Here is a 24249-nt window from a genome sequence, read left to right on the forward strand (position 1 = left end):
TCATTACTGCATAGCTTTGTTACAGCACCTATCCTACAAACACCACCCTTTCCAGCAAGACACATTCACATGATTTGATTATTGGAAAAAGCTAAGAAATTACTGCTGAAGGCTGACAGCCATTTGTCCACTTGCACAGCTGTAAATCACTCCTTTTCCTGACCAAAGCTAGTTTTCTATGAGACCAACCAGTTAATCACAAATAAAGCCACTCGTACACCTTCCCTGAATTTCAGAGAGTCTGCTTATTCCCGGAAATTCCAACTTATCACACATGCATTGATCAGTATTAATATTACTGAAATTCACTGTATTTGTGAATGGTTTTTGGTTGTCTTTAACCACCTGTTGCCCTACTAGCTAGAGATCACTACAAAGAGAATGCATCAGAAAACATACACTTGGGTATTTCCACTAAACAAGCAATGACTTGACTCTGGCCAACCTAGCAGTGTCTTAAGTATGCTGCTTCATTGAGCATGTTGCCTTTAATAGAAAAATGGCTATTAAATTCTCATAACTTTTTGCTTATGAGTTGTGAGGCCTAACTCTGACAGCCCACTAGAAAACACAAGTCCCAGAACTCTGGAACAGTTCTTCCCACTGAAATGCCCTAAAAATACAGTAATCACCAGCTATTAATGGATAGTCATCTAGCACTATTTATTGTATCTCTTTCAACTGACCTCCCTCTGTGTCGAACAGTCTTTGAAGGCTTTGAGGAAGTCTTGGATTTGGGGCTGGGCACATCTCCGTTTTCAGATGGGGTAGTATCCTTAATAGGTCCTGGCAAAGGAGCTGGCTCATGGATAATCAGGACATCATCTTTATTGTGCTGGCCCAGGTGTTGCTTAGCAAAATCAAAGCCTTTCACACTGGGTGCTTGTAGCTGTGGGAAAAGAACAAAGACAAAAAACCAGGAACCATGAGTGACAAAGAGTACAAAAGCTTTGGTTAGATCTGCAAACAATGGTCACTAGGAAGATGGTCAGGCTATGGTAGTCTCAGGAATAAACATGAGAGCTGCAGAGAAAAGAAAAATAAACCCCCTGTGATTCTGTCATCTGACTTCAAATAGATGATACACAGTTTAAAACTTCACATCGGCAAATCTAGTTTAAAAACTGGCCTTCTGTGGCTGCTACATCCTTTTTCAGCTATTTCTTCAAATTTAATCATTGTGTTAGAAGATTTTTGTGTACTTGTGGGCACAAGGCTGTAGACTCCTTTGTACTGACTGATATGGTTACCACTGCCAGGTCACCTTTCCATTTCTTTCCATCAAAATGAGTGAAGTGAGTTTAAATAATCTGAATAATGTCACTGCTGATTTTCCTTATTTTGAGCTCCACTAATCTGCAAGTCTACAACTGCTTGTAGAAACACTTAGTTCATTGGTTGGAAGATAAATATTCTTCGTGTCTGAGTTATATGGCAGCAATGACTTTCAGCTAGTATGGATGCCGCCAGGAAAGAACTGAAAAACTAGTTCATAGGAATTCCATACTGAATACTCAGAAAAAAAATATAAAAAGCTTTAGAGTTCAGAGAAATTAGATACTTATCCTAGAGATCTTATTAAGGTATTATGGATTCAATGGGCATCTTGCTTGAGAAAGACAGAACTGGGACTTTCACCTTCATAACTGTATAAAAAAAACTAATCTCACCTTGTCAATGACTTGAGTCAGACTTAATTTAGCCAAGCTTCCAAGTTTCAAGTTCTCCTGCTGATTTTTTTGGACTTTGAAGTAATTAGAAATTCTGAAGGACTAATTATGAGAAAATTTTTCAAGTCCCACTCAATTTTATAGAGTTGGAAAGATTAAAGTGGAAAGAAATGTTGACAACTCCAGTTTTCAAAGTGCATGCACATACCCACTGCACAGCACATGTACAAAACCCTCTGTGTGTTCCCAGGGCTGTTTTCCTGCAAAGTGAAGCATGTATTGGAGTGCATTTATGGGTGCGTCAGGCTCCAGATGTTTAAATGAACCCCCTTTCATAAAGCTTGGCATGCCAACACAGCTAACTACAAACAGACTTGTCTGATACCATGCCAAAGATAAGCTTGCCTAAGGAATATTCTGAAACAATCTTGTCAAAATATTTTCTCAGTAAGCAAGCATTTTCCAAATATTTCTTAGAAAGGATTTTGTAGTAGAGAAAACTGCCTATTTAGACCAGTAGATGGCAATAAAACTTCTCCCATAAAATCCAACAACTCTGAATGGTTGAGGTATTGGAGTTCATTTCTCACAAAATGAGTAAGCTTATTATCTGAATGGATCTGGATGTCTTCCACTGCTCCATTTTTCCTGGGTTTTACAGCAGTTCCCTCAATTCAGCATTATAAGCAATTCAGTTATTGAATTTATGTAAATGACTGCCACCACTGATTCAAAAAGACACTGTTGAGTTAGACCAGGTGAAGGTGTAACTCTTCCTCCATTTTTTGAGTTATTGCTACCTAGTGAATCCCTCTTCTTGAAAACCCCCCCCCCCCCTACTCATAGAGTTGAGAAGTTTGTTTTCAGGGAAAAAAAAAAAAAAGAGAGCTTAAAACTGTCTTTATTTTTTTAATTTTTTCCACCCAAATACTTCTGGGGAGGAACTTTTCGCTTCCACTGTCAGAATTATGCCAGCCTGCAGCACTTTGATTACTGAAATTCCTCTTAGCTACCCCGCCTCCACTTCTGATCTGTTTGGAATTATTTCTATTCTCTTTGGAGGTATTCCTGTGTGCAACACACTTCTTAGAGCCCCTTCTTCTAACCCTTTCATACTCCACCCTCATGCTTATACAGCCTCCAACACCTCCAGCCCACTTTGCTCCAAATATGATAAGAGCCTTCACCTAGGCACAATTCCTAAAAAAAAAAAATAGTATGGTTTTACTGAGATTACTGCATGTCTGAGGCATGCATTCCAATATATCTTTGAGTTAACTACAGCATACTGGGTTTGTAAACCATCTGGGTAGTAAAGCAATACGCAAAAAAAACCGCCATTTTTAATCTTTGAATAGTCTTATTCCTAGTTGCGGCCTAACATAACCTTTTGTCTAAGCACAGCTACAGAAACAGATATTTATGTGTACATGTATGTACACCACAGCATATGCATGCACAAATGTTTATCTGCAGACAGACGACACAGAAGCTGAATTAAAAAGGCTTTTAGTATATGAAAAACAAGCATTCATACTATAAGAAATAAAAATAAGAAATAGCACAGTTAAGATTGCCTGAACAATTACAAATTGTTACAGTGCACAGGCACTGCGACAGAGTCTTGTGTTACAAAATCATAAATTCAAATCTTCCACAGGAACTCTTGCTCTCTCCCATCCTGCTGGATCCTTGGTATAGGTTGGGCCTTCTGCTATTAGTCAAACGTGGGTAGAATATAACAATGTTACTTGTAGAACAAGGGTACCCATATCTCATTTCATGCAGAAGCTGGCAAACACATAGTGAAAGGAGAAGGGGATGTAAGAAGAGAAAGGACGTATTCTTCCATTCACATCTGCAGCTAAGTGGCTGAGACTTTGCCAATGGATTTCATGGACATCTGCTGCCAATAGAGGACTGCTAGGTCTCAGGTATCACCATCCCAGGGCTCACAAAGCACTCATCCCAGGCACCACAGAACCTGTGGCTCTGTTTTCCCAAAGCTCCATTCAGGTAAACTCCTCGTCCTTGCTAGGCAGAGCCAGTCTCTCCATGCAGCCCTCTTGCTCCTCTCTCCCTCTGCCTGCCAGCTGCCCATTCGAGTTTACAGTACCCAAGGCTCACTGCTCCATATTCCTTTACCTGGCCTGTTAACAACCTCTGTGTAAGAGCAAGAGAGAAAAAAAAAAAAAAAATCTCAGTTTTTAAGTGACAGCTTATAATTGCAGAACAGGTGTTATCCTATGAGAATTTAACTGGTAAACCTCTAACAAGTCTTTGTCAATCACATGCAAACATCTTCCCCAAGATTTAACACTTAGTCAGAAGTGGTCAATTCCCCACAGAATCAACAAAAGCACCTCCCACACAGAAAACAACCTTCTGGTTCTGTTTCCTTTCTGCCCCCACCATGCAGCACCCCCAAAGGCTGAGTAAATACACTAAATTTCTCCAACACAGATTTAAAAATTTGGACAGAGCATTCTAGTTTCCCTTAACCTTGTTCTTCCAAAGAACAAGTTCTCCTTATCTTAAAAAAAAAAGACTCAGTATGAAACTAACACTTGAATGGAAAACTTCTGCCTGAATGATCCAAACCTTGCAGTGTTCTGTACAGCCAAATAACACTTCTAGGTATCTCCTTCTAAAGTTGGCACTACCAGCTTTAGCCAATTTATGAACAGTATGAGAGATTGTGTGCATGTGTGTATATGTGTTTGAAGACACATGATAGAAAAATAGTATGTGAAAATATATATATGCACCATACCTGATTGAACATGAAAAGATGGTTCTCAGCAAAAAAATTATAACAACTTATTAGAAACAATATTTATTATTTGAGACACAGAAGTACTAATATGATTATTACTGCAGAGAAGACACCAATAGAAAGCCACACAGTTTTTGAAGAGATTAATTTTTTTTTTTTTTTTTAAAACTTAAAATCTACACTTCTAATACCTCACCTCTTAGACCATGGCAACATTATGGCTTTAAATAAGGATTGATACTAACCAAAATTTATATTTTCAATGGAAAGTGTGTGAAGGACACTGAAACAACTTTGCTTTCTGTGAGACTACACAGTCAGATCACTGAGACTCAGTGGAGCAAATAAATGGTGGTGTTCCAGACTGAAGATGTTTCCTATATTTTCTTATGAATTTCTGTGTGCCATCTGCCACATTCTTCCTTTTCTCATTATCAAGTCACATAGTATAACAGTTTGGATGACCTCTGCTCATCTTAGGACAGGTAGTCAGAATACCATGTGCGGATCAGTCATCTACTACTCATAAATTAACCACCACCAAGGAAAAAATACAATTCTCTTTTTAAAAGCACATTTGGGCTGATACTGCTACCTGTTTAGGTGCTGCAACTTAGCCTCTTTTTATCAGCCTCAAGTGCCTTTACCTAAGTCTGCACAAAATCTCTTAGGTGGGATGCCACGATCCTCCCATTAGTGTGGTGCTACAGCCTGTATCCTTTATGGCAAGCCCCATCTCAAAAAGAGCAGGATTTTAAGATCTGAGTGAAAAAAAAAGGGGTTATACATAAAAAATGCTGCCCGATTTCTCATCTTGGACTAAGTACTTCTTTACACAAATCAAGTCTCACACTTCACAGAATCATTAAGGTTGGAAAAGACCTCTAAGATCACTGTAACCACTAAACCATGTCCTGAAAGTAGCACGTCTACATGTTTTTTGAACACCTCTAGGGATGGGGACTCCACCAGCTCCCTGGGCAGCTTGTTCCAATGACTCACCACTCTTTCAGCAAAGAAATTCTTCCTAATATGTATCTAAACCTCCCCTGGCATGATCTAACCCCATTTCCTTTCATCCTATCGCTAGTTACTTGGGAGAAGAGACAAATACCCACCTTACTACAACCTCCTTTCAGGTAGTTGTAAAGAGCAAGAATATCTCCCCTCAGCCTCCTCTTCCCCAGACTAAACAGTCCCAGTTCCCTCAGATGCTCCTCATAAGATGTTCCCCAGACCCCTCACCAGCTTCACTGCCCTTCTCTGGATCTGTTGCACCACCTCAATGTCTTTCTTATACTGTGGCACCCAAAACTGAACCCAGCACTCAAGCTGTGGTCTCACCAGTGCCAAGTACAGAGGCAGGATCACCTCCCTACTCCTGCTGGACACGCTGTTTTTGACAGAAGCTACGATGCTGTTGGCCACCTTGGCCATCTGGGCACACTACTGGCTCATGTTCATCTGGCTGTCCACCAGTACCTCCAGGTCCTTTTCTGCCAGGCAGCCTTCCAGCCACTCTTCCCCAAGCCTGTAGCATTGCCTGGGGTTGTTGTGACCCAAGTGCAGGACCCGGCACTTGGCCTTGTTAAACATCATGCAGTTTATCCTGGCCCATTGATCCAACATGTCCCAGTCGCTCTACATGTCCCAACCCTCAAGCAGATCAACACTCCAGCTCAACTTGGTGTCATCTGCAAACTTACTGAGGGTGCACTCAATCCCCTCATATAGATCAGTAGTGATAAAGATACTGTTCTGTGATGGCAACTACATCATAGCTATCCTGCTGCACAACAGCTTCCAGCTCCTCCTATCTGTTGCCCATGTTGCGAGCATTGGTGTAGATACACTTGAGGTGTGCTATCAGTTTCACCCACAACACTGGTGTGCCACCCCCAGACTCACCCCTAGCGAGCCTGGTTTTATCTCCTTACCCCTTCAAACCCAGTTTAAAGCCCTCTCAATGAGCCCTGTCAACTCATGAGCAAGAGTCCTTTTCCCTCTTTGAGACAGTTGAACTCCATCTGTCACCAGCAGGCCTGGTGCCATGTAAGCCAAAATACCACCAGTGGCACCAGCCTCTGAGCCATTTGTCTATCATGTGTGCTTTCCTGTTCCTTTCAGGATTCCTCCCTGCAGCTGAAGGGATTGAGGAAAACATGACCTGAGCTCCTGGATCCTTCAACCAGTCACCCCAGTGGCTGGAAGTCATTTTTAACCACTTTTGGGCTTCTGTGCACAACCTCATCACAGCCAGCCTGCATAGCCAGTAATGGTCTGAGGGCCACAGCCCAGGGAGTTTCCTGGTTATGTCTCTAAACCATGGCTCCAGGGAGGCAGCAGACTTCCCCGTCGGATGGATCCGGTCAGCATATGGGGCCCTCTGTTCCCCCCAGAACAACAATTACCCTCCTTTTTTTCTTAATAGAAGTCATCACCTTAATGCATGGGGCTGACTGACTCATTCTCGGCGCCTCCCTGGGATAGACTTTCATCTACATCCTCATTTGCCCAGCCCTCAAGTTCCAGTGCCCCATTCCTGTAAGGGGAACTGGGATGGTGAGGGAGGCCGGGAGGGGATTCCCCTGCCTCCCCAAGCAGGGACCTGTTCCCATTTCCCTGTCTCTTAGGTCCCCTCCTTCTGCCTGGTGGCACGAGGTGAGGGAGTCCTCTGCTTCTTGTGGAGCCTCCATCCACTGCCTTTGCCTTAGGGTGTGGCTCCACTGGTCAACCTCCTTCCCACACTCCCAGATACTGCTTAACCTTTCCATGCCCTCTTTCAGCCCTGCCCCCAGGCTGAGCAGATCATCCCCCTGGTCGCACTGCACACAGGCCTCGTCTCTGCTGCCCTCCTGCATGGGTGACAGGCTCAGATCCTTCCTGCAGCCAGAGACCTGCACAGCTGCAAGTTTGTGTGGGAGCTCCATCAAGGTGGCCACATTCTTTTTGGCAATGGCTTTTGGCCACCTGGCAATCATAGCTAGGTCCTCTTCTGGCAGGGCAATGACCACTAGTTGAGTTCACCTCTTGAGCCAGGAGGGGGACCAGTTACCACCAACTGAACTTACCTCTTGCACTGGCAGAGCTTTCAGCATCCTGCCTGCACATCCTACTGCACCAATGACGCTTGTCATCACAACGGCACTTCTGTCAGCCATCACCATTACTAGGGATGGGGAAAGCAGCTGAGCAAACATGTTTCTTCTCCAAAAGGACATGTTTATAGTTACATGGGTTTCTACCATCAAGTTGGGGAAAAGTAACACAAAGTATAGCCAGTGATAGCACAGAAAGCCAGAACAAGCCAGACTACAGCCTCTGTTCCTCCTTCTCTCTTCTGAAAAGTCAAAAGTGTGGTTTACTGCTCACCACCATATAAATAGTAAGTAAAGCAGGAATCCCACAAAAAATACCACCTCAGGAATTTTGCTCCTGGAGTAGGATTAAAACAAATAAAGAAACCCCCAAACTTAGATAACTTTCTAAAGCCTGAAATTCTCAATGCACCTGTTCCGAAATATTTTTTTAAGACAGATTCTTCTCATGGATTTTCATCATCCCTCCTCTTCTCCTTTGTGCATTTCTTCCTGCCACACTAGTATTACCATGACAGCTCAGTAAATTTCATAAAATACAAGAGGGATCATGTTGTTGAAAGCCCATAAGTCTGAGTACATATATACCCACAGGCTTCTGAGATAACTGCTGTAATAGGCAGAATTTTGTGCCTGAATCACATGCAGTTTCAGCTTTCCTCCTCAGACAGAAATGCCGCAGGGTGGATACAATTAATCACAGTTTGGTGAGGTTCCTTTGCACACTGGCTGGATGAAAGTGTCAGGAGTAAGTTAGAAGGAGATCACCAGCTCTAAAGGACAGACAGGCCACTGCTATTTCTCTGTTCCACCAGCGTTTTGAACATAAGTTACATCAAACAATTACTCCTCCAGTGCCACGTACACAACTCTGATATCAACTGCAATGTCTAAGAGAAGTGGCACAACACACTAAAAAAAATTATAAATCAAGGAAACTACTTCCTCAGCTCGTGAAGCAAAAGAATACATTTATGACGTGGCTCTCACTGTCTGGACAGAGCACATATACAACATAGTCCAGAAACACTTCCTGTCTGCAAATAATAAGAAAAATGCTAATAGACTTTTAAAGATAGAGCATAGGTCAGAAACTTCCATATATTTTTGTGCTGGTATTTTACTGGGTTCGGTGACTCAAACATATTTATATATTTAAGAGAGTTTAATGCACATGGAAAGAAAGTGTATTCCCATAGCTACAAAAATAATCTGCTTGCTGAAATGAAACTAAAAGGGAGTAGCAAAATTAAAACCTTAAGCAATGATGATTTTATGTTGGCCCATTTCATTGTTCTCAAAATAACTAAACTCCACAGTCAACTATTCTATCATCTTTTGTTAGGAAAGACAGAACTTATTTCCCCAGTATTGAGCTAGTCTCAGTGGTCTATTGTGTTTAGTATGGTATAAAATGTATCCACATTTTGAAAATGGGTTCTTTTTGTTTAGTTTCTTTTCCAAAGCCACTATATGAATGTCACCCTATAAATCCATGGGTCAGGTCATCTACATGTTGAATAGCATATTCAGCTCTAGTGTTCCCCTCTCAAATAGAATGGAAAAGAACTAGAAAATGTTCAGCCTTTTCAAAGGCTAGCAGTTGATTCAAAGGCCTGTTCAAACAGAGGGGTAGGAAAACTGACTCCTCTGTTTGGAAAAAGAGATGATGGAGATGGGAATATGACAGAAATCTCTAAAGCTGGGATTGGCAAGGAGTACGTGACTAGGAATTAGCTGTTCACTGTTGCCCCCAGTATAAGGACCAGAAATCAAGGGCATCACAGAAAACAGAGTGGCAAGATAAAAGCAAGCTGAAACAAGATGACATGCTTCTTCATATAACAAGCTATGGAAATCCCTGTCAGCAGCTCAGATGGCTTTACAAGTTCAAGGAAGAGAAATCTTTTGAAGATTAATAAATATCATCACTTCCAGAGAAAGTCCCTGAGACACAAATAACTGGAGGCTGAAGAATTACTCAAGGCAAAGCACCACAGGTGCTTGCCCCGCTCTTCTCCCCTTCTACAGGCTTTTGCTTTTGGCACGTGGGCTAGCTGGCCTTTTGGTCTGATTTCGACAGCTACTCAAATGTTTGTAAAAAAAGCAGATGGAGACATTTTACTTTTTATAGATATATTGCTTATACCAATAGATAAATTGGTATTTCATTTATTTCTATGGCTTGTGAACAGTTAATCCTCAGTGCAGAATTAGGGTTCCTACAAAAGAGCTCTTGCAGAGGAATTGCCATCAGAGAAACGTATTGTTGAGAGTAATTAAGATGCTGAATACTGTGTCTGAATGCAGCTATTGACTCTGAAGAAGAACCTGTATGCCTGGTCCAAAAAGACAACATTTTGGATAGTTAGTCAAGGTTACTATTATAGAAATGAAAGATATTATTTATGCAAACAGCAGACACAGACATGAAGCTTTTGCAGAAAGTCATGTCCATTTTCAAGTAGTTTTTTATAAGATTGGTGTCAGCTGCCTTTAACATGAGTCTCTTTTGACTGGAATTATTCTGCAATGCAGAGCTGTTGCCTCAACATTATACAAATGAAAAAAAAGCATTACAGGATGTCAAAATAGCACAAGAATTCTCTATATCAGGAGCAGAAGCCTAGTGTTTAGCCTCCAGCAGGGCTGGCCTCTTTGATCCTGGGAATATCCAAGAAGTAGTCTACTGAATACACAATAATAAGCAAAATTCTCAATTGAGGTGTAAAGTTACACCTGACACATGAGATCTGTATATCAGATATCCCTGCTTGGGGAGGAAATAAAAACCCACACAAGCCTCTCTCAGACACCTTGCAGAATGTCCGACTCATTACCTGTAACCATGAGTGACACAGGGAGGTCTGGCTGGCTGTCAAAAGCAGCAGAGATTAGAGCAAACACGCAAGTGGTGGTAACAGTTCCCAGGTGATCACACATTAGCTGAGGTTTGCTTGCACAGGATGCAGCTTGGCAACCCTCCAGCTCTGGTCCTACTCGTGCTACCACTCAAGGAGATGTGGCACTGTATGCTTTGTCCAAGGCTTTGTGGGGACTGACCCACCCCAGCTCCCCCCCACAAAGACACAGGAAGGACAAGAATCAGAGAGACATGTTCAGCCTCTAAGAAGCATAGTGGTATGCAGACAGCTCCAGAGAGGAGTGACTTCTGGCTAACAAGTAGGCTTTTCCTCCTAGGGTTTTAAGACGTGCCCTTGGAAAAGTTAGGAACCGAGCAAGCCTCTCAACTTTAGCACTGCAAAGGCAATGACTTCAGCATGCCCATCATTTACAGGAAAACACCCAACATCCCATTAACCATCAGCGTGCTTGTCCATAGTTATCAGATTCTTGTCAATAGGGCAGGGAGCTTTTCCCTGAATAACTGTCTAGAGCTAAAACTACCTCTGAAATGTGCTAGCTAGGGATTTGACTTCTTTTTGTCCTCCAAATGCTTGTAAACAACAGGGGAAATTAAAACCCTAGTGAATCAGGTTCCATTTTAACTTTTGCATGTCCATAGAGAAAGGAATAATATTGCCAACTCTATTTCCATCACAGATAATATGCAGAACTTGTTTGGTGTTGCTCTCTGGGGAAGAGAAAAGGGATTGACAGCAGTTTTATACAAAACCCTCCCTACTTCGGCACAGAGCGTAAGGATGGTTTGGGCATTACAGTAATTAATCCATTTTTTCATTAAGAAGAAAAATAATCCATGGCAAAAATTCAATTGCCATAAAAAGCACAGCCCCTTCGCAAGAAAAAAGCTCAGGCTGGGACAATGTTGTGGTGGATATAGGCAATAGCTAAAAGAAAATCCTGTAATTTAATGCATCTTTTATTTCCAAAAGCAAAGACATCTTCATCCAGTGCAACAACCCAGATCATATCAAGGTGAAATTTCCAGTAGGATGCTATGTCTTACAGAATCTGTCATGAATACTTGATGTGACCTTTAAATATCTTAGTTCCATCTCTTGAAAAGAATTATCCTTGCACAGACCAATGAATCTTGCATAGATATTCACTGCTCTGACCTGCTTCCTTAACTCCTGGTTTAAAAAGGGTCTGAATAACTTTGATCTAAGCATATTTTCTCATCTAATCTCCAGAATGAAAAAGGTAACCTAGGATTTTTCAGGTATTGTTAATCCTGCTTTGAGGCAGAGGGATGGATCAGCTAATCAGAGTCTCTTCAGAATCTTTTTTTCTTTTTAATATTACTTTACTGTCTTTGCTAGCACCAGTTCCCACAGACTTCTGAGACTATCCAGAAGTAAAACAGCCTGAACTCAAACAATATTGAGGGACTTCTCTATATATTATTTGCAGAAGACAACATTATGAGCCTTTTTAAGAAAGACCCTTACACCAACTGTCTGTCAGACACTGATCCACTGTGATGAAACTAGAAGGTTAGATGTAGAACAGAAACTTGTAGAGGGCCATTGGGTCCATCCAATCTGCAGCATGGGCCTTCACTGAATGTAGTCTACCTTGCCCTGTTAGAACATTTTCTTTGCTATTATCTGTATTATCTTTGAGGGTGCCCTGGCCTTGAGGGTGGGGACAAGCAGCAAATCTGGACACAGGCTCAGCTTCAGGGCTGCTCTGGCACAAATACAGACACAATCTTGAGCACTTCTAGAGGTTTGTGACCACAAGATCTTGAGTAATTCCTACACAGCTATGACTGCTGAAGTAGGAAATATGCTGTTACTGACCATCACAACCAAAGGACTATGACCCAAATATTCTGAAGGGGTGCCCACAGAGCAGATAAGGGACTAAAGCAGGTTAGCTGTTCTGGCATGATAAACCAGCAAGTATGACAGAATTGTTGCACAGCACAACTAACTTGATCTCTAGCACGCTGAGGTGTGCCATGTCCTTAGGGCACACCCAAAAGGCATGTGGGATATTTATTACCAATAGATAACAGTACTGGTTTGCTTCACCAGAAGCTAGACTATGAGGGCAAGCAGCCTATGACTTACTTTTAATGGTGGCCATAGAAATACAGCAATCACTATACTCTAGAGTACTACTCTAGAGCAGTAGATCACTACTTTGTAAAAGTAAACCTTTGCATACAGGAGATTAAAATTAGAACTTAAATATTGCCTGAGTGCATACCACAATATTTCAGGAAAAAGCAGGAGTTTAAAACCAGAATTAAATGATTAAATGAAAGCAAGGAAGAAAGAGAAGCTGGTACTAGAATGACACATGAGACCATAGAATCCAGGAAAATTTGTCATGTCTTTAAAGCATCTGTCTGAAGAGAAGAAAGCAAATTTGTAAAAGAGACTCTAAACTGATGCATTATCATGCATTTACAGAAGTTCTTTCTTGACCTTTCAAGGAACTTGCCTTTTAGTGGCAAAGCCTCTCCTCTGCAGTGTGAAACTAACAGGCTTCCCCCTCGCTCCACTCCCAACCTTGTTCCAAGCTTTTAAGTCACAGGTGACAATTTGCTATTGGCTGCTACTGTGAATTCTAACAGATTATTATGCTGCCCACTGATCTGCTATGTTAAAATGGCTAATTAAACACAAAAGAAAAGACTGGTGATACCTCTGGAGATCCCCTAGTGCAGTATGAAATCCTATTTCATCTGAACAAGAAAAGGCTGTCTCAGTTTCTTATATTCCAACCAACACACACTTTCAAGTACAAAAACACTGTAAACCTATTACATGTTTGAAAAGAATTGTCTTCTACTTCCAGTGTTGATATGCCAGGCATATATTAATGAAATACTTTGATATTTAAGCATTCCATTTCTATATTTACATTGAAAGAACACTTTTTAAAAGATTAATGGAAGTGAGAAGAGCTAGCACTACAAATATATCTTTATGGGTTTTACCAATGAAATATGGATTCCCAATCAATATTTAAAGAAAACCCCAGATCTTTAGTTTAAATAGCCTTCCATTTACAGATGCAGTGCACTGTAAATGCGCCTTCACTTTCCTTTGGTACCAAACTCTGTAAAGTGGGAATGAAAATAATTGTGGGTGGGATGAGGAAGGGGGAGGATGAGTCCATTTTTCAAATGAGTTTATTTACTCAGGGGATTTATAAACCCCCGACCTTTGATTATCACTCCTTTGATTATTTCTTTGTATTTACTGTAACAAAAAGTATGAAAAACATAAACAATTTTCAAGGGCAGGACTACATTGAATGCCCCTAATCATCTGTATGCTGTTGTGATTGTCTGGGGATCATCAGTGATTATTAAATATGCCCTATTCTGACCTGGAACTCCAACCCACTGTTTGAAGACATGAAGAAATCCCAAAGACAGTCTGCTACACAGGAAAATGGAGTACAACTTTTGCTCTAGATCTTGGGCAAAGGAGGAAAATGGTTTTCAAAGTAGATTCTGCCAGTTGTTTGATGTGCCAAGTGATAAAAATTTAAGACCCTTTTTATTGCTTTACCTCATTTAGTATTAAAATATGAGCCATCCACTGTCAGAAGGATTGGACTAGATGTCCTTACTGGTTCCTTCCAGTTTGCTTACAGTGACTTCCCTAAAGTAAGCAAAGTGACAGGCTCCCTAGACAAGCTGAAATGAGATCTGCATACAAAGAGGTTCAAGGCTTCTGACTCATGAATGATTAAGACGAAGAATACTGTGGAAGCAGTGCAGAAAAAAAAATGGTGCCATTTTCCCAAAAGAAAGTAAAACTATGAAATATGTTTCTAGCCTTACAGTCAACCCAACCGCTTTCTTACAAAAAGCTTGTAATAGCAGAGGTACCGAAAATACCTTTGATGAAATAGTGTACCAAGGGTAATGATCCTCTCTTGCCTTTTTGTATGATCCTTCCCAAATTAGCTGAAACTACCATGGGGCACTTCTTCAGTCAAAATCTGCATTACGTGTTACCACAGCACAAGTGAAACAAGCAACCAGGGGGTGAAGTTCATCTAAGGGTACCACTTGTTGCTGACCTTGATTCTGATACTCAATCTGCAATGGCAAGACAAGTGAAAGTTACTATTGATTTGTTCTGACTGCTTTGGAAGTGCAAGCTCTTTCTGCTTCTCTCAGCTTTCACATCATTAATTATCTTGAAAGAGAGGATGATGTACAGACAAGTCTTGTTACAGAGAAACCTGTATGACTGAACATAAGGGGACAGTAAAAGAATGTGACAGGCAGATTACTTTGCCTTTAATAACGCCTCTGAAGGTGCAGTCAGTAATAAGCATCTCTGACAGAGAGACTGGTTCTCTTCAGTTGTATAAAGGAGAAGTGGGATTTGTAACCCTTCAGTCACTTTTTCCTTCTTTTCACTGAACATATCCTTTGTGAAAATCCTAGGTTACATATTTTTTAAACTACAACCTTTGGTAGGAAAAAGACAGACTACTGAATTTCTCACCATCCTAACTCAGTTCTCCAACACTCTGGCCAACACACTCATCCTTGCAGTTTGATGCAGATCCATTAATGAATGTCCTGGTCCTGCAACAGACTTTCACAACAGTGACACAAGAGCCCTGGCAGAAGGCAGAGCAGCAAGGATAGACTCTAGCAAATCCTAGTGCCAGCACAAGGTATAACGGATGATGTGGTTGAGCTGTCAAATTGGTTTAGCATAAGCTCTCCAAAGAAAAATTCAGCCCTCTGCAGAAAACAAGGTCAATGTCTCAACACTTAACACATTTCCCCTTACTCAGTCCTAGCTAAAGCCTTGAAATGAAGTGATAAAGAAAGGTTCCCTTCAGCCTCAGTGCCCACATTTCAGAAGTATGTATCTATCTAATGCAGTATCATATACCAAGAAGAACTAACAAAACACTATAGGATTCTTGACTTCAACTATTACTTGACTTTATTTTTTTTTAAGCTGGAAGGGTCAGAAAACTGCTTCCACAGGCTATTTAAGGATGCTAGGTGTTCCTAGGACTCTCACATTTGCTTATGCTCAGAATACTCAAGCTCCTCTCACCACAGCACCCCTTCCCCCTTTTACCTTCTGTCGCTGCTGAATGTTGCTCATTGTGTCTGGCTGAAACTCCAGCTTGTCCGTTCGACAAAGTTTCCAGTATAAAATAATAACAATCAGGAGTACCACAGCAACTGGGACTGCAACACCAACAATAATCCACAGGTTGCTATTCTGTGACTCCACGGTCGACTCCTTCAGCTTCTCCACAGCTGTGAAGTTAAAAGGAAGACAGTAGTGTTATGTGATTATAGATTTTAAACTGGGGACACTTCAAGGTCATGGATTTTTATATTCTTATAAATGCTAGTTAAGGAATTTATCAGAATCCAACTGCACATCACAGGAATCATCATACCACTTATAAGTTAACATGTCATGCTCAGGAAGCATGGGGCAAGTGATTGATTTCCCTGACCTACCTTCTGAAGACCTGTGCTTAAAATACCAATGAAAATACACTTCTGCCACATCATTCTGCAACCCAAAACTGAGCTGACATAGTGAAATGGGCCTAAAAAAAATTAGTTACCACTACAAAGGTAAGAAAGAAATTCCAACATTATTGCCTGTTTCCTGCTTTAAGCAGCTGCCTCTTCTCTTTAGTTATACATTATATATTTTATTGCTTTCCCAATCAATAATCACAGTCAATTTGACATCAGTAAAACTGTTCTCATCCTCCCCAAGGTGTATAGTTCTGTGGTGTGGTGTTTTTGTTTTGTTTTGTTTTTTAACTTTCTCTTTCATTGTCAGTGTGTGAGATCCTTCAGCCCCAAACAGAGACAAAACTACTGTAGAGTGTAATTAACTGAGTTATGCTCACAGGAAGTGAAGTGGTAGAATCTACAAAAGTTTCATTTGCTCTATTTTTCACATGATGTTTTCTGTGGGATCAAACCACAGCAGTACTGCATTCTGGTCAAACTGGTGCACTTTATTAAAATTATATTTTCAAGTCAAAGAGAATATTTCTATGCCATTTTATTTATATTTATCATTTTATTAACAGTCATTCTAGCGATGAACCTAGAAATTAAAGGAACATATTGTAATTCCTATATTTTGTACATCTGACAGATCATTTATGACATTACATTTTGTTACAAAAATAACCTTTTTTCCCCCAGTTTCTTCCGATAAGAAGAAACATTTTAAAAATGCCTATGATTCTACGCTTCCTAAATGTACTCTATAATGATGTGTCAAAGACAAGTTCCAACATGCAGAATAAGCTATAAACACTTCATGAAAGTTGTTCTACACTTTGCAATTTTGTGAAGAGAATTTTTTCTTCCAATTTGTTGCATTTCTGTCTAGCCAGTATTACAGTTCATTAACTGATATTAAGCAGGTGTATATGAGCTACTGACCTATCTTTACACCCCTGTTTTAATGAGGGGCAAAATTCAGGAACACATCCAGATGGTGCACTTATTACTATTTTCTTTCTTTTCTTTCTGCAGAGAATTTTAAAAATCAGACATATGTTTGTTCTATTTGCAAAATACCCTGTGGTACAATTTAACTCATACCTCCATACTGCACAGGAAATCAAAATGGCAATTAAGCATTCCTATCAGTGAGGTATGTTGCAGATCATATATGTGTCTGCTACTGTTTTAAAATACTGCCAAGTTTCTTTCCTTATCATAACATGGAACTTTGAACAGGTCTTCTGTCTCGCTTCTTGCTACAAATTATTTCTATACCATGCTTCCTGAATAAAGTCATGATATAACTTTATATGACCTGTCATATTTATTCTGATGAGTACCTAGTAAAAGGTCATATTTTCGTATTTCTGATGGACAAATAAAAATAAGGTAAATTATATTAAATGGAGGAAATAAACTTTCTTTTTGATTATGCCCTCAAAATGCCCCAACTAGCACTAGCTTACACCTTTCACTTACAGAAACGATAGCTCAGACTATCAAAAAATTTTAACTTCCATTAAACTTCACTGTCACTACTTAGCTAAAGGAAACACCCATTTCACACCTCTGCCACACAATCGTGGGTTTTGTGCAAGCTCCTGGGCAAAATAAGCTGTAAAGAAATATTGACTTGCAGAGAGAGATGAAAACAGCAAGGAGGTATCTAGTTAGCACAGTATTTTTCTAGCACAAGTGCTGAAGTGAATGCAGTGTGGCTTGCACCGATGACTCTGCTGCAATTCCAACCTCAGAGTCCTCAAGAAGCAAAGGAACACCACGTAGCTCACTGCAAGACTGCTAAAATTTATCTGAAGCACCCCAAGAACAAACCACTGCAACAGTGGACAGTGTGCAGTGCCACAACCTGCAAAGCTGATGTCACCCTTCCTGTTCTCCTTGCTGGCATCAGTGTGGATTTGACAGAGCTTACGTTGTGCAATGGTGCCTTCGATGCGGTATCCAAGGATGATTGCGGCCCGCTGGATATCGACTCTGTTCATCAGGTCTGAGCACTTCAGAGCGCTGAGTCTCTCTCCATCTTGGTCCTCCACAAAATAGATGAGCTCCACAGGGTCATCAACACCAACTAACCGTGACACGTTCACAATCTGAAAAGAAATTGGAAAGCTTTTACATTTTAAGTTGTATTTATTTGGGTGTCCCATAAATTTGGTCTTTCAGTCTTTATCCACTCTTCCCCTTCCCATCACAGGGCCTGAACCTTAAGGACACTTAGTCCTTAAAAAAAGAAACATTTGTAAGAGCTGATGCCAAGATGGCATCTGTATCTGTCTTAATTGTCACTATGTGCAACCCCTAATGCATAAAAAAAATTCTACCTTGCACTAGGCTGTAAAAATACAATTGCTGTTAAAGAAAATCCCTTTATCTGTGACAGTGAAAAATATATTATACTCACCATGGAACTGTTGTGGAACTGGTACAGTTTGGAAATTGTCAATAACCGGAGAAGTCTAACAGATAGACATGCCATGTGTAATGCTCCAAAACACTATATACAGCAAAGGCAACTTACACAGGCTAGCTCTCTCATCTGAGAAGAGCCTAAGTCAATGTTGGTCAAGCATAGATACAGAGAGCTGATATTCAGTAATAATAGTTTGCTCCCAAACTATAATTCAGGGTATTTTTACCTAGTGCTTATACAAAAGATTCTGAGTGGAAGCCTTCCAGTGGAAGACAACATTGCTGGAAAAATTTATCAGTGTCTAATAGCACAAGCACTGCTCAAGTGTTCCAGGACTTTGGGAAATTTACAGAAACTGCTACTTTGTAACTGAAAAGTTCCAGGGAAACAATCCCTTGCACAGTATGTTTTCATGGCAAAACTGAAATTTCCTTACCCCTGCCCCTCTCCTCAATTTGTTTCACAGCAACGTACAGATCCAGTACTGAAGAGGACTGCTTTCACTCTAGAGGGGCCAACATCATGCCACCCTGGAAGCCTCTACTGCCTTTAGCACTTGTTGGTTAGAAGGAGCTACTGAAGTGTGACTGCACTTTTCCCTTCTCTAAATACCTGCACTGACTTTGCTTTGTTATTCGTAACACACACCTCTTTGTTCCATTTTTTCCAAATGTTAGGCAGCTAGGTACACAGGCAAATATTCTGTTAGCTTTAAATAGAACTGTTTGCTCTTCCTCAAGGCAAGCACCTCTGCACAGTCACCTCCATCCTCCACATAGCTCCCCCTGACACCCACCCGTCTTCAGGAGGGAATGTATTGGATGCTGTGGGAAGCAATTTTTCCTACCTACTTCTAAAGATGTTAATAATCAAAAGAATGCATGCTATGAGGAAGCCCTGAAGATACTCTCTAGCCACCAAACATCTACATTGCATATGAGAAACACGTTAACAATTTTGAATTCCTGTAAAATTAAATCTTATCTATAATAACTCTCCTCAGTTTAACCATTTACATGTAAAGGTTAGCTCAACCTAGAATTAGACCAAACAAATAGTAGAAGGTATGCTATCACATAGAACAGAGCTTGAGGAGCTCTGAAAGAAATAGCCACAAACAGAGCAATGTATTTTGCTTCCTTCAGGATGATCCTTTACTATGAAGTATATATTTAATAAATTATAATCTCAAACATTGCCCGCCCATAGGCTTAAAGTAAAGCAAACACAAAAATGTTTGCATGTCTGAGTCTTATACAGCAAAGCTTTATATTGTTTTCTTTCCTAGTTTCCACCAAAACAATCATGTTGAAGGAAAGCAGTGCAATGTTCTAGCCCAACAGGGATGATGTTCTTTTAGGACAAGTTGAGCTGATGTCCCTAAAAATAATTTCCCAGGAGTGGTAACAGCAAGGTATATAAAAAAGAAGGTAGTATTATCAGGGAAATCTTCTAGGCTAAAGCAACTGAATGAAAAGAATACCATTCAATGTAAGTAACATTTGATATAAGAAACAGAAGACCTCAAGTAGAGCAGAAAAATGTGAAAATTCCTGCAACGCAGCAAGACCTGCTAACAGGACCCATTAAGCATTAATGCTGCACCTCATCCTGAATGCTATTCACTCTTCCACCAGCTAAAGGACAATCAATCCCTGCCAGAAGGTAACAAAAGAGTATCAATAAATGAGGTTTCGACACACACTCAGCAGCTGTTAAGGCTGAATCTGGTATCACAGAACCCAGATATATACCATTAGTTAACAAATGTCCACAGCTTTGTATTTCTGCTTCAGCCCTGCTGCCTCCACCACAGCCTGGCCTCAGTGCACAGTGCAGCAGGGTCTGTGAACTGGTATCTGCTTTCAGCACAGATGAACCCTTCCTAAGTAGCACTTAACTCCCATGGAGAGTGAGGGAGTTGAAAGGCCACATGGGACTGAGAGTCAATAGGTTTCTCCATTTAATTTTATGAAACCTCTCTGCTTATAGGAAAGCCACAGAAATTTAGAAGAGTCTTAAATTGAATCATCATACATTTTATGGCATTGTGGAGTACCCAAGGAGTACTGTAATTGTATGTTATACACACAGAGTAACAGTCAGAAACTGGCTGAATGGGTTAAAAAAGGGACCTCTCCACAGCTGCCTTTAGAAAGGGCAGAGGGAAAGGAGGACAGATTCCAGTGCAAGCTGCCACAACTGAAACAATACAATTTCTAACACGGAATTAAACCCAACAGTGTGCGACTCCCTATGCTGAGGAACAGGGACGGGTGAGGACAGTTGACGTGGAGATAGGAAGTAGCAGCTGGAGGTATTTTGGCACAGTATAGAGAACTTGGGAATGAGCATGAAGAAATGCGGTGTAGGGTGGAAGTACATCCTGGTGTTAACAAAAAAAGCTCACTGTTTTTAGATAAGATTTATCTGAAATAATTCATTCTGAATACACAGTATTTTATGACTGCTCACACCCTACTGAAGGAAACTGCAGACAAAATTTCAAGTCCAAGGGGAGACGGTTATGGATTTCTATTCTGGGAAAGCTGATGGCTGGGTAGGGTATTCTTGAGGTGACTACGAGAGACCTAGACCTGTACATAAATACAGCAGCTGTGACAATATCAGTACTTCAGTTTTCATCTCTGTCAGTGATTCACTAAAAAAGTCTGGTGGTTTTTTTTTTTTTTTTTTTTTTTTTTTAAATTTGCTGCAACACAGAAAATGGCACACTGGATGTGAACTGATTTAAAGTCTGTTTATAAAACTGAGGTATGCAGCCACTGTGCTCATTTTTTCAATTCCTATATACTAGGTTTTGTGCCATTTTTCTCCAAATCATACTCTGTGCAGCTTCAATTACTTTTGTCTCCTTTTAAAGAGGTGTCTCTATGCTTCAGAGTGCTAAGAATGCAAGCAGAAGCAAAAACTGTATTTTCCAGGTATTCAGCAAAACAACCCATGTGTAAGGAAGCATTTAAGTATTTTACATTTATACTCTGGCCGTGAAGTATGACATAGGGAAGGAGATAGAAGAATTTCAATACATGTGAGGCAGAAAATGAAAAAAAGACTAATCCAGCTTTTGTGTACATAAATGATACCATCTTTGTTGATATTAGATGTGCATTTAACCTCTACAGAGTAAAGGCTTAACTGTGTTCAGGTGTCAGTAAATTTAATTTGAAAAGTGTTTTCAAGAAAATATCATAGGTCAGCAAGCAGAGTTGCCTTGGTAACCAGATCTAGTGCATAATTTCAAGTGGGGAAATTCATGTGATGGGCAAGCTCGCAAGGCGTTTGCAGAATGTCAGTCAGCCAGTGGGATGTCCCAGCCAGCAGCTCCATCAGGAGTGAGGAATCCCTGGGTGAACTGGGTCAGAGTTTCAAAGGCATGAGCTTTACTTAGAAACAAGCAAACATACAATCTCCAAAATGCATGTGTGAGGATTGTTTTCCATTTTTTGCCATTCATCGCCTAGGGAAAAAAAAACACAAAACTCTAAAAAGATTCTGCTTTCTGCCTTATTAATTAAAACATGCTCTTTAAATCAGAACATTGTTCTTTTTGTTGCTTAGTAGGATCACTTTTCACTTTCTATTAGGTTCAAAAGACCAAGCACACTGAAATGAAGGAAAATCAATTATTTTTGTATTAGCTCTTGATGTATTTTAAACTACAATTAAGCCATTTAATTCCTACAAAAAATTATTGATAATTGAGTTATGGTAAACTGTTGACCAAATGTGGCGTAGTGCCTAGCCTCTGCAGATGCAATTCAAACCATGTTAAACACATGCCTTCAAATTCACAGCAACAGCAGATACATATTAAAAATATATACAACTTGCTCTGTGAAGCATTATGAGCATCACACAAAACCCAGTGGAACTATCTGAAGCTTCAGAGTTTTTTTTGTTTGTAACGGTTACAGCCTTTTTTCTTTTCTTTTTATTGTGGAATGCCACCTGTTAACATCATTGATAGGCAAATGGAAGGGGAAAGTATGCCATTTGGACACCCTAGGTAGTCCAAAGCTCTTATTCAAAGCATCTAGATTCAAAGAGTATTTTTTAACTTTCTTGGATCCGAACACATGCCTTTAGAAATGTAATCTAAGTCTCACAAGATATCTCTTCCTTTTTCTTAGTATGTGAAAGGAAACTAACATGCCTGCAGTAACATTCACAAATAATTGCTTCACCTTCTGACTCACAGTCTTGATTTTCCAGAGCTTAAAAATGTCACAGTTCAATATACTATGAATATCTTTCACCTCAGGAAAAATTCTTGTCTACAGGGGCTCAACACAAGTGAAATGCGTGTCTGGTTTTCTGTGGATATATGCATGTCCTGTTAATAAAAAGTATATGCATATCCTGTCAATAGCAAGTATATAACACTTTGCTGTTGCTTCTGTAACAGCTTTTGTATTTTCACTTCATTGTGGCCTACTGTCACAGCAGTGACTGGTTTCTGTGCAAGAAATATATATGGGAAAATCTGAACATAAAGCACAAAGAACATTAATAGCTCTCCCTAAACATATATATGGATGCATATATACAACACCCTTCACATACAGCATTTAAACTTGGCTAAAAGGATTACAATTAGCAGCAGTAAAACAAAAAGGTTCATTGGAAATGACTATGGACCCAATCCTCAACTGATTGAAGAGCATCCTTGAAAAGAAATCGTCATCCACTCAGGAGCCCACTACCAGGTGCATTGCTCCAGCTGCACACAAGTCTCTGAGGCTGTCTCACCTACCACACACCTGAACGTCCTGCCAAACCAAGCTACCAAGAAGCTATAGTACCTGATGGCACCGTCCATTCTCATGCAGAGAAGAAGAATACCTATCCTGAACACCTAGCAGCAAGGTAGCTCCTTCAGCCTTCCTCCTTCACTACAGTGCTAACCCCATCCCACAGCCTGGGCTGTGAGCCCCTGGAGAAGCCCTGTGTTATGTGGGATCATAGAAAGTCTGGACCATAACCGCAAGAATCCTCCACTGTCCAAAGACAGCAGTTTGCAGACTCTTTAGAGGCATAAATGAGCAGCACTGCTGCTTGGAACATGAGCTGCAGACCTCATTTTATATCTCAGTAAGTAATAAAAAGTAATTTAAAACCCACTGTATTTTCAGTTTCCAAAATACTGTTCTTTATCTAGAAAGGATCTGCCTGTAATATTGTGCATGCAAAAACAAATTACCCGAGCTTTACTACGTAAAATCATAAAACTGTAATCTACACATACACGTTTCATAGGTTGTGGTATCTTTCCTAGCAACCTAAGAAATATTTGTTTAATTTATATGCAAAAGGAAGACTAAGGCATAAAGAACAAAGTGCAATAAGCAGTGCTGGGAATAGAAGATCTGAAGCAGAAATCTATTTACAGCAATTCAAAGCTGCACAAAATAAAAATAAAAATAAAATCTGTTACTGAAACAGATGTTTCTGACACAGGAAAACATCAGAAAGAAAATTCCAACATCTGTTAATTTAAGTAGTAGCAAAAATTGTAGCATTAAATTAAATAAAGATAATAGAACTGAACTACTAGAAGGGCATATGTGAGGCAAACCAACTGTCGATGAATTAGCTGGAAAAAGTAATTTTTAGGAAGATGAGCTATTAAAAAGTATTTTGGCTTTAAGTTTGTTGAACTGAGGAGAAAGAACACACCGGAGAATTAAAAACTTAAAATTAAACATCCAAGTTTTTGTGAATATGTGAATAATTCCACTAGAATCCTGACAGTCGAAGCTGTCACATGTGCCAACTCTGACATCATTAAAAGCCATTCCTGTGACCAAGAGTACTGTGACAAATAGGCAATTAAAGAG

General features: G+C 40.2%; 1 protein-coding gene across 1 annotated transcript in view; it reads right to left on the bottom strand.

The window, feature by feature from the left end:
* Positions 1-24249, bottom strand: part of KIAA1549 (KIAA1549 ortholog) — a 54530-nt gene that overhangs the window by 26864 nt on the left and 3417 nt on the right. The window contains exons 4-6 of the mRNA XM_008948501.1: positions 17891-18068; positions 15548-15732; positions 687-889 (exon numbers count right to left, since the gene is read on the bottom strand). Coding sequence (XP_008946749.1) covers positions 687-889; positions 15548-15732; positions 17891-18068 — 566 coding nt within the window. The remainder of the gene's footprint in view (positions 1-686; positions 890-15547; positions 15733-17890; positions 18069-24249) is intronic.

This window comes from Merops nubicus, unplaced genomic scaffold (genome assembly GCF_000691845.1).
Source record: "Merops nubicus isolate BGI_N331 unplaced genomic scaffold, ASM69184v1 scaffold1160, whole genome shotgun sequence".
Lineage (NCBI taxonomy): Eukaryota > Metazoa > Chordata > Aves > Coraciiformes > Meropidae > Merops > Merops nubicus.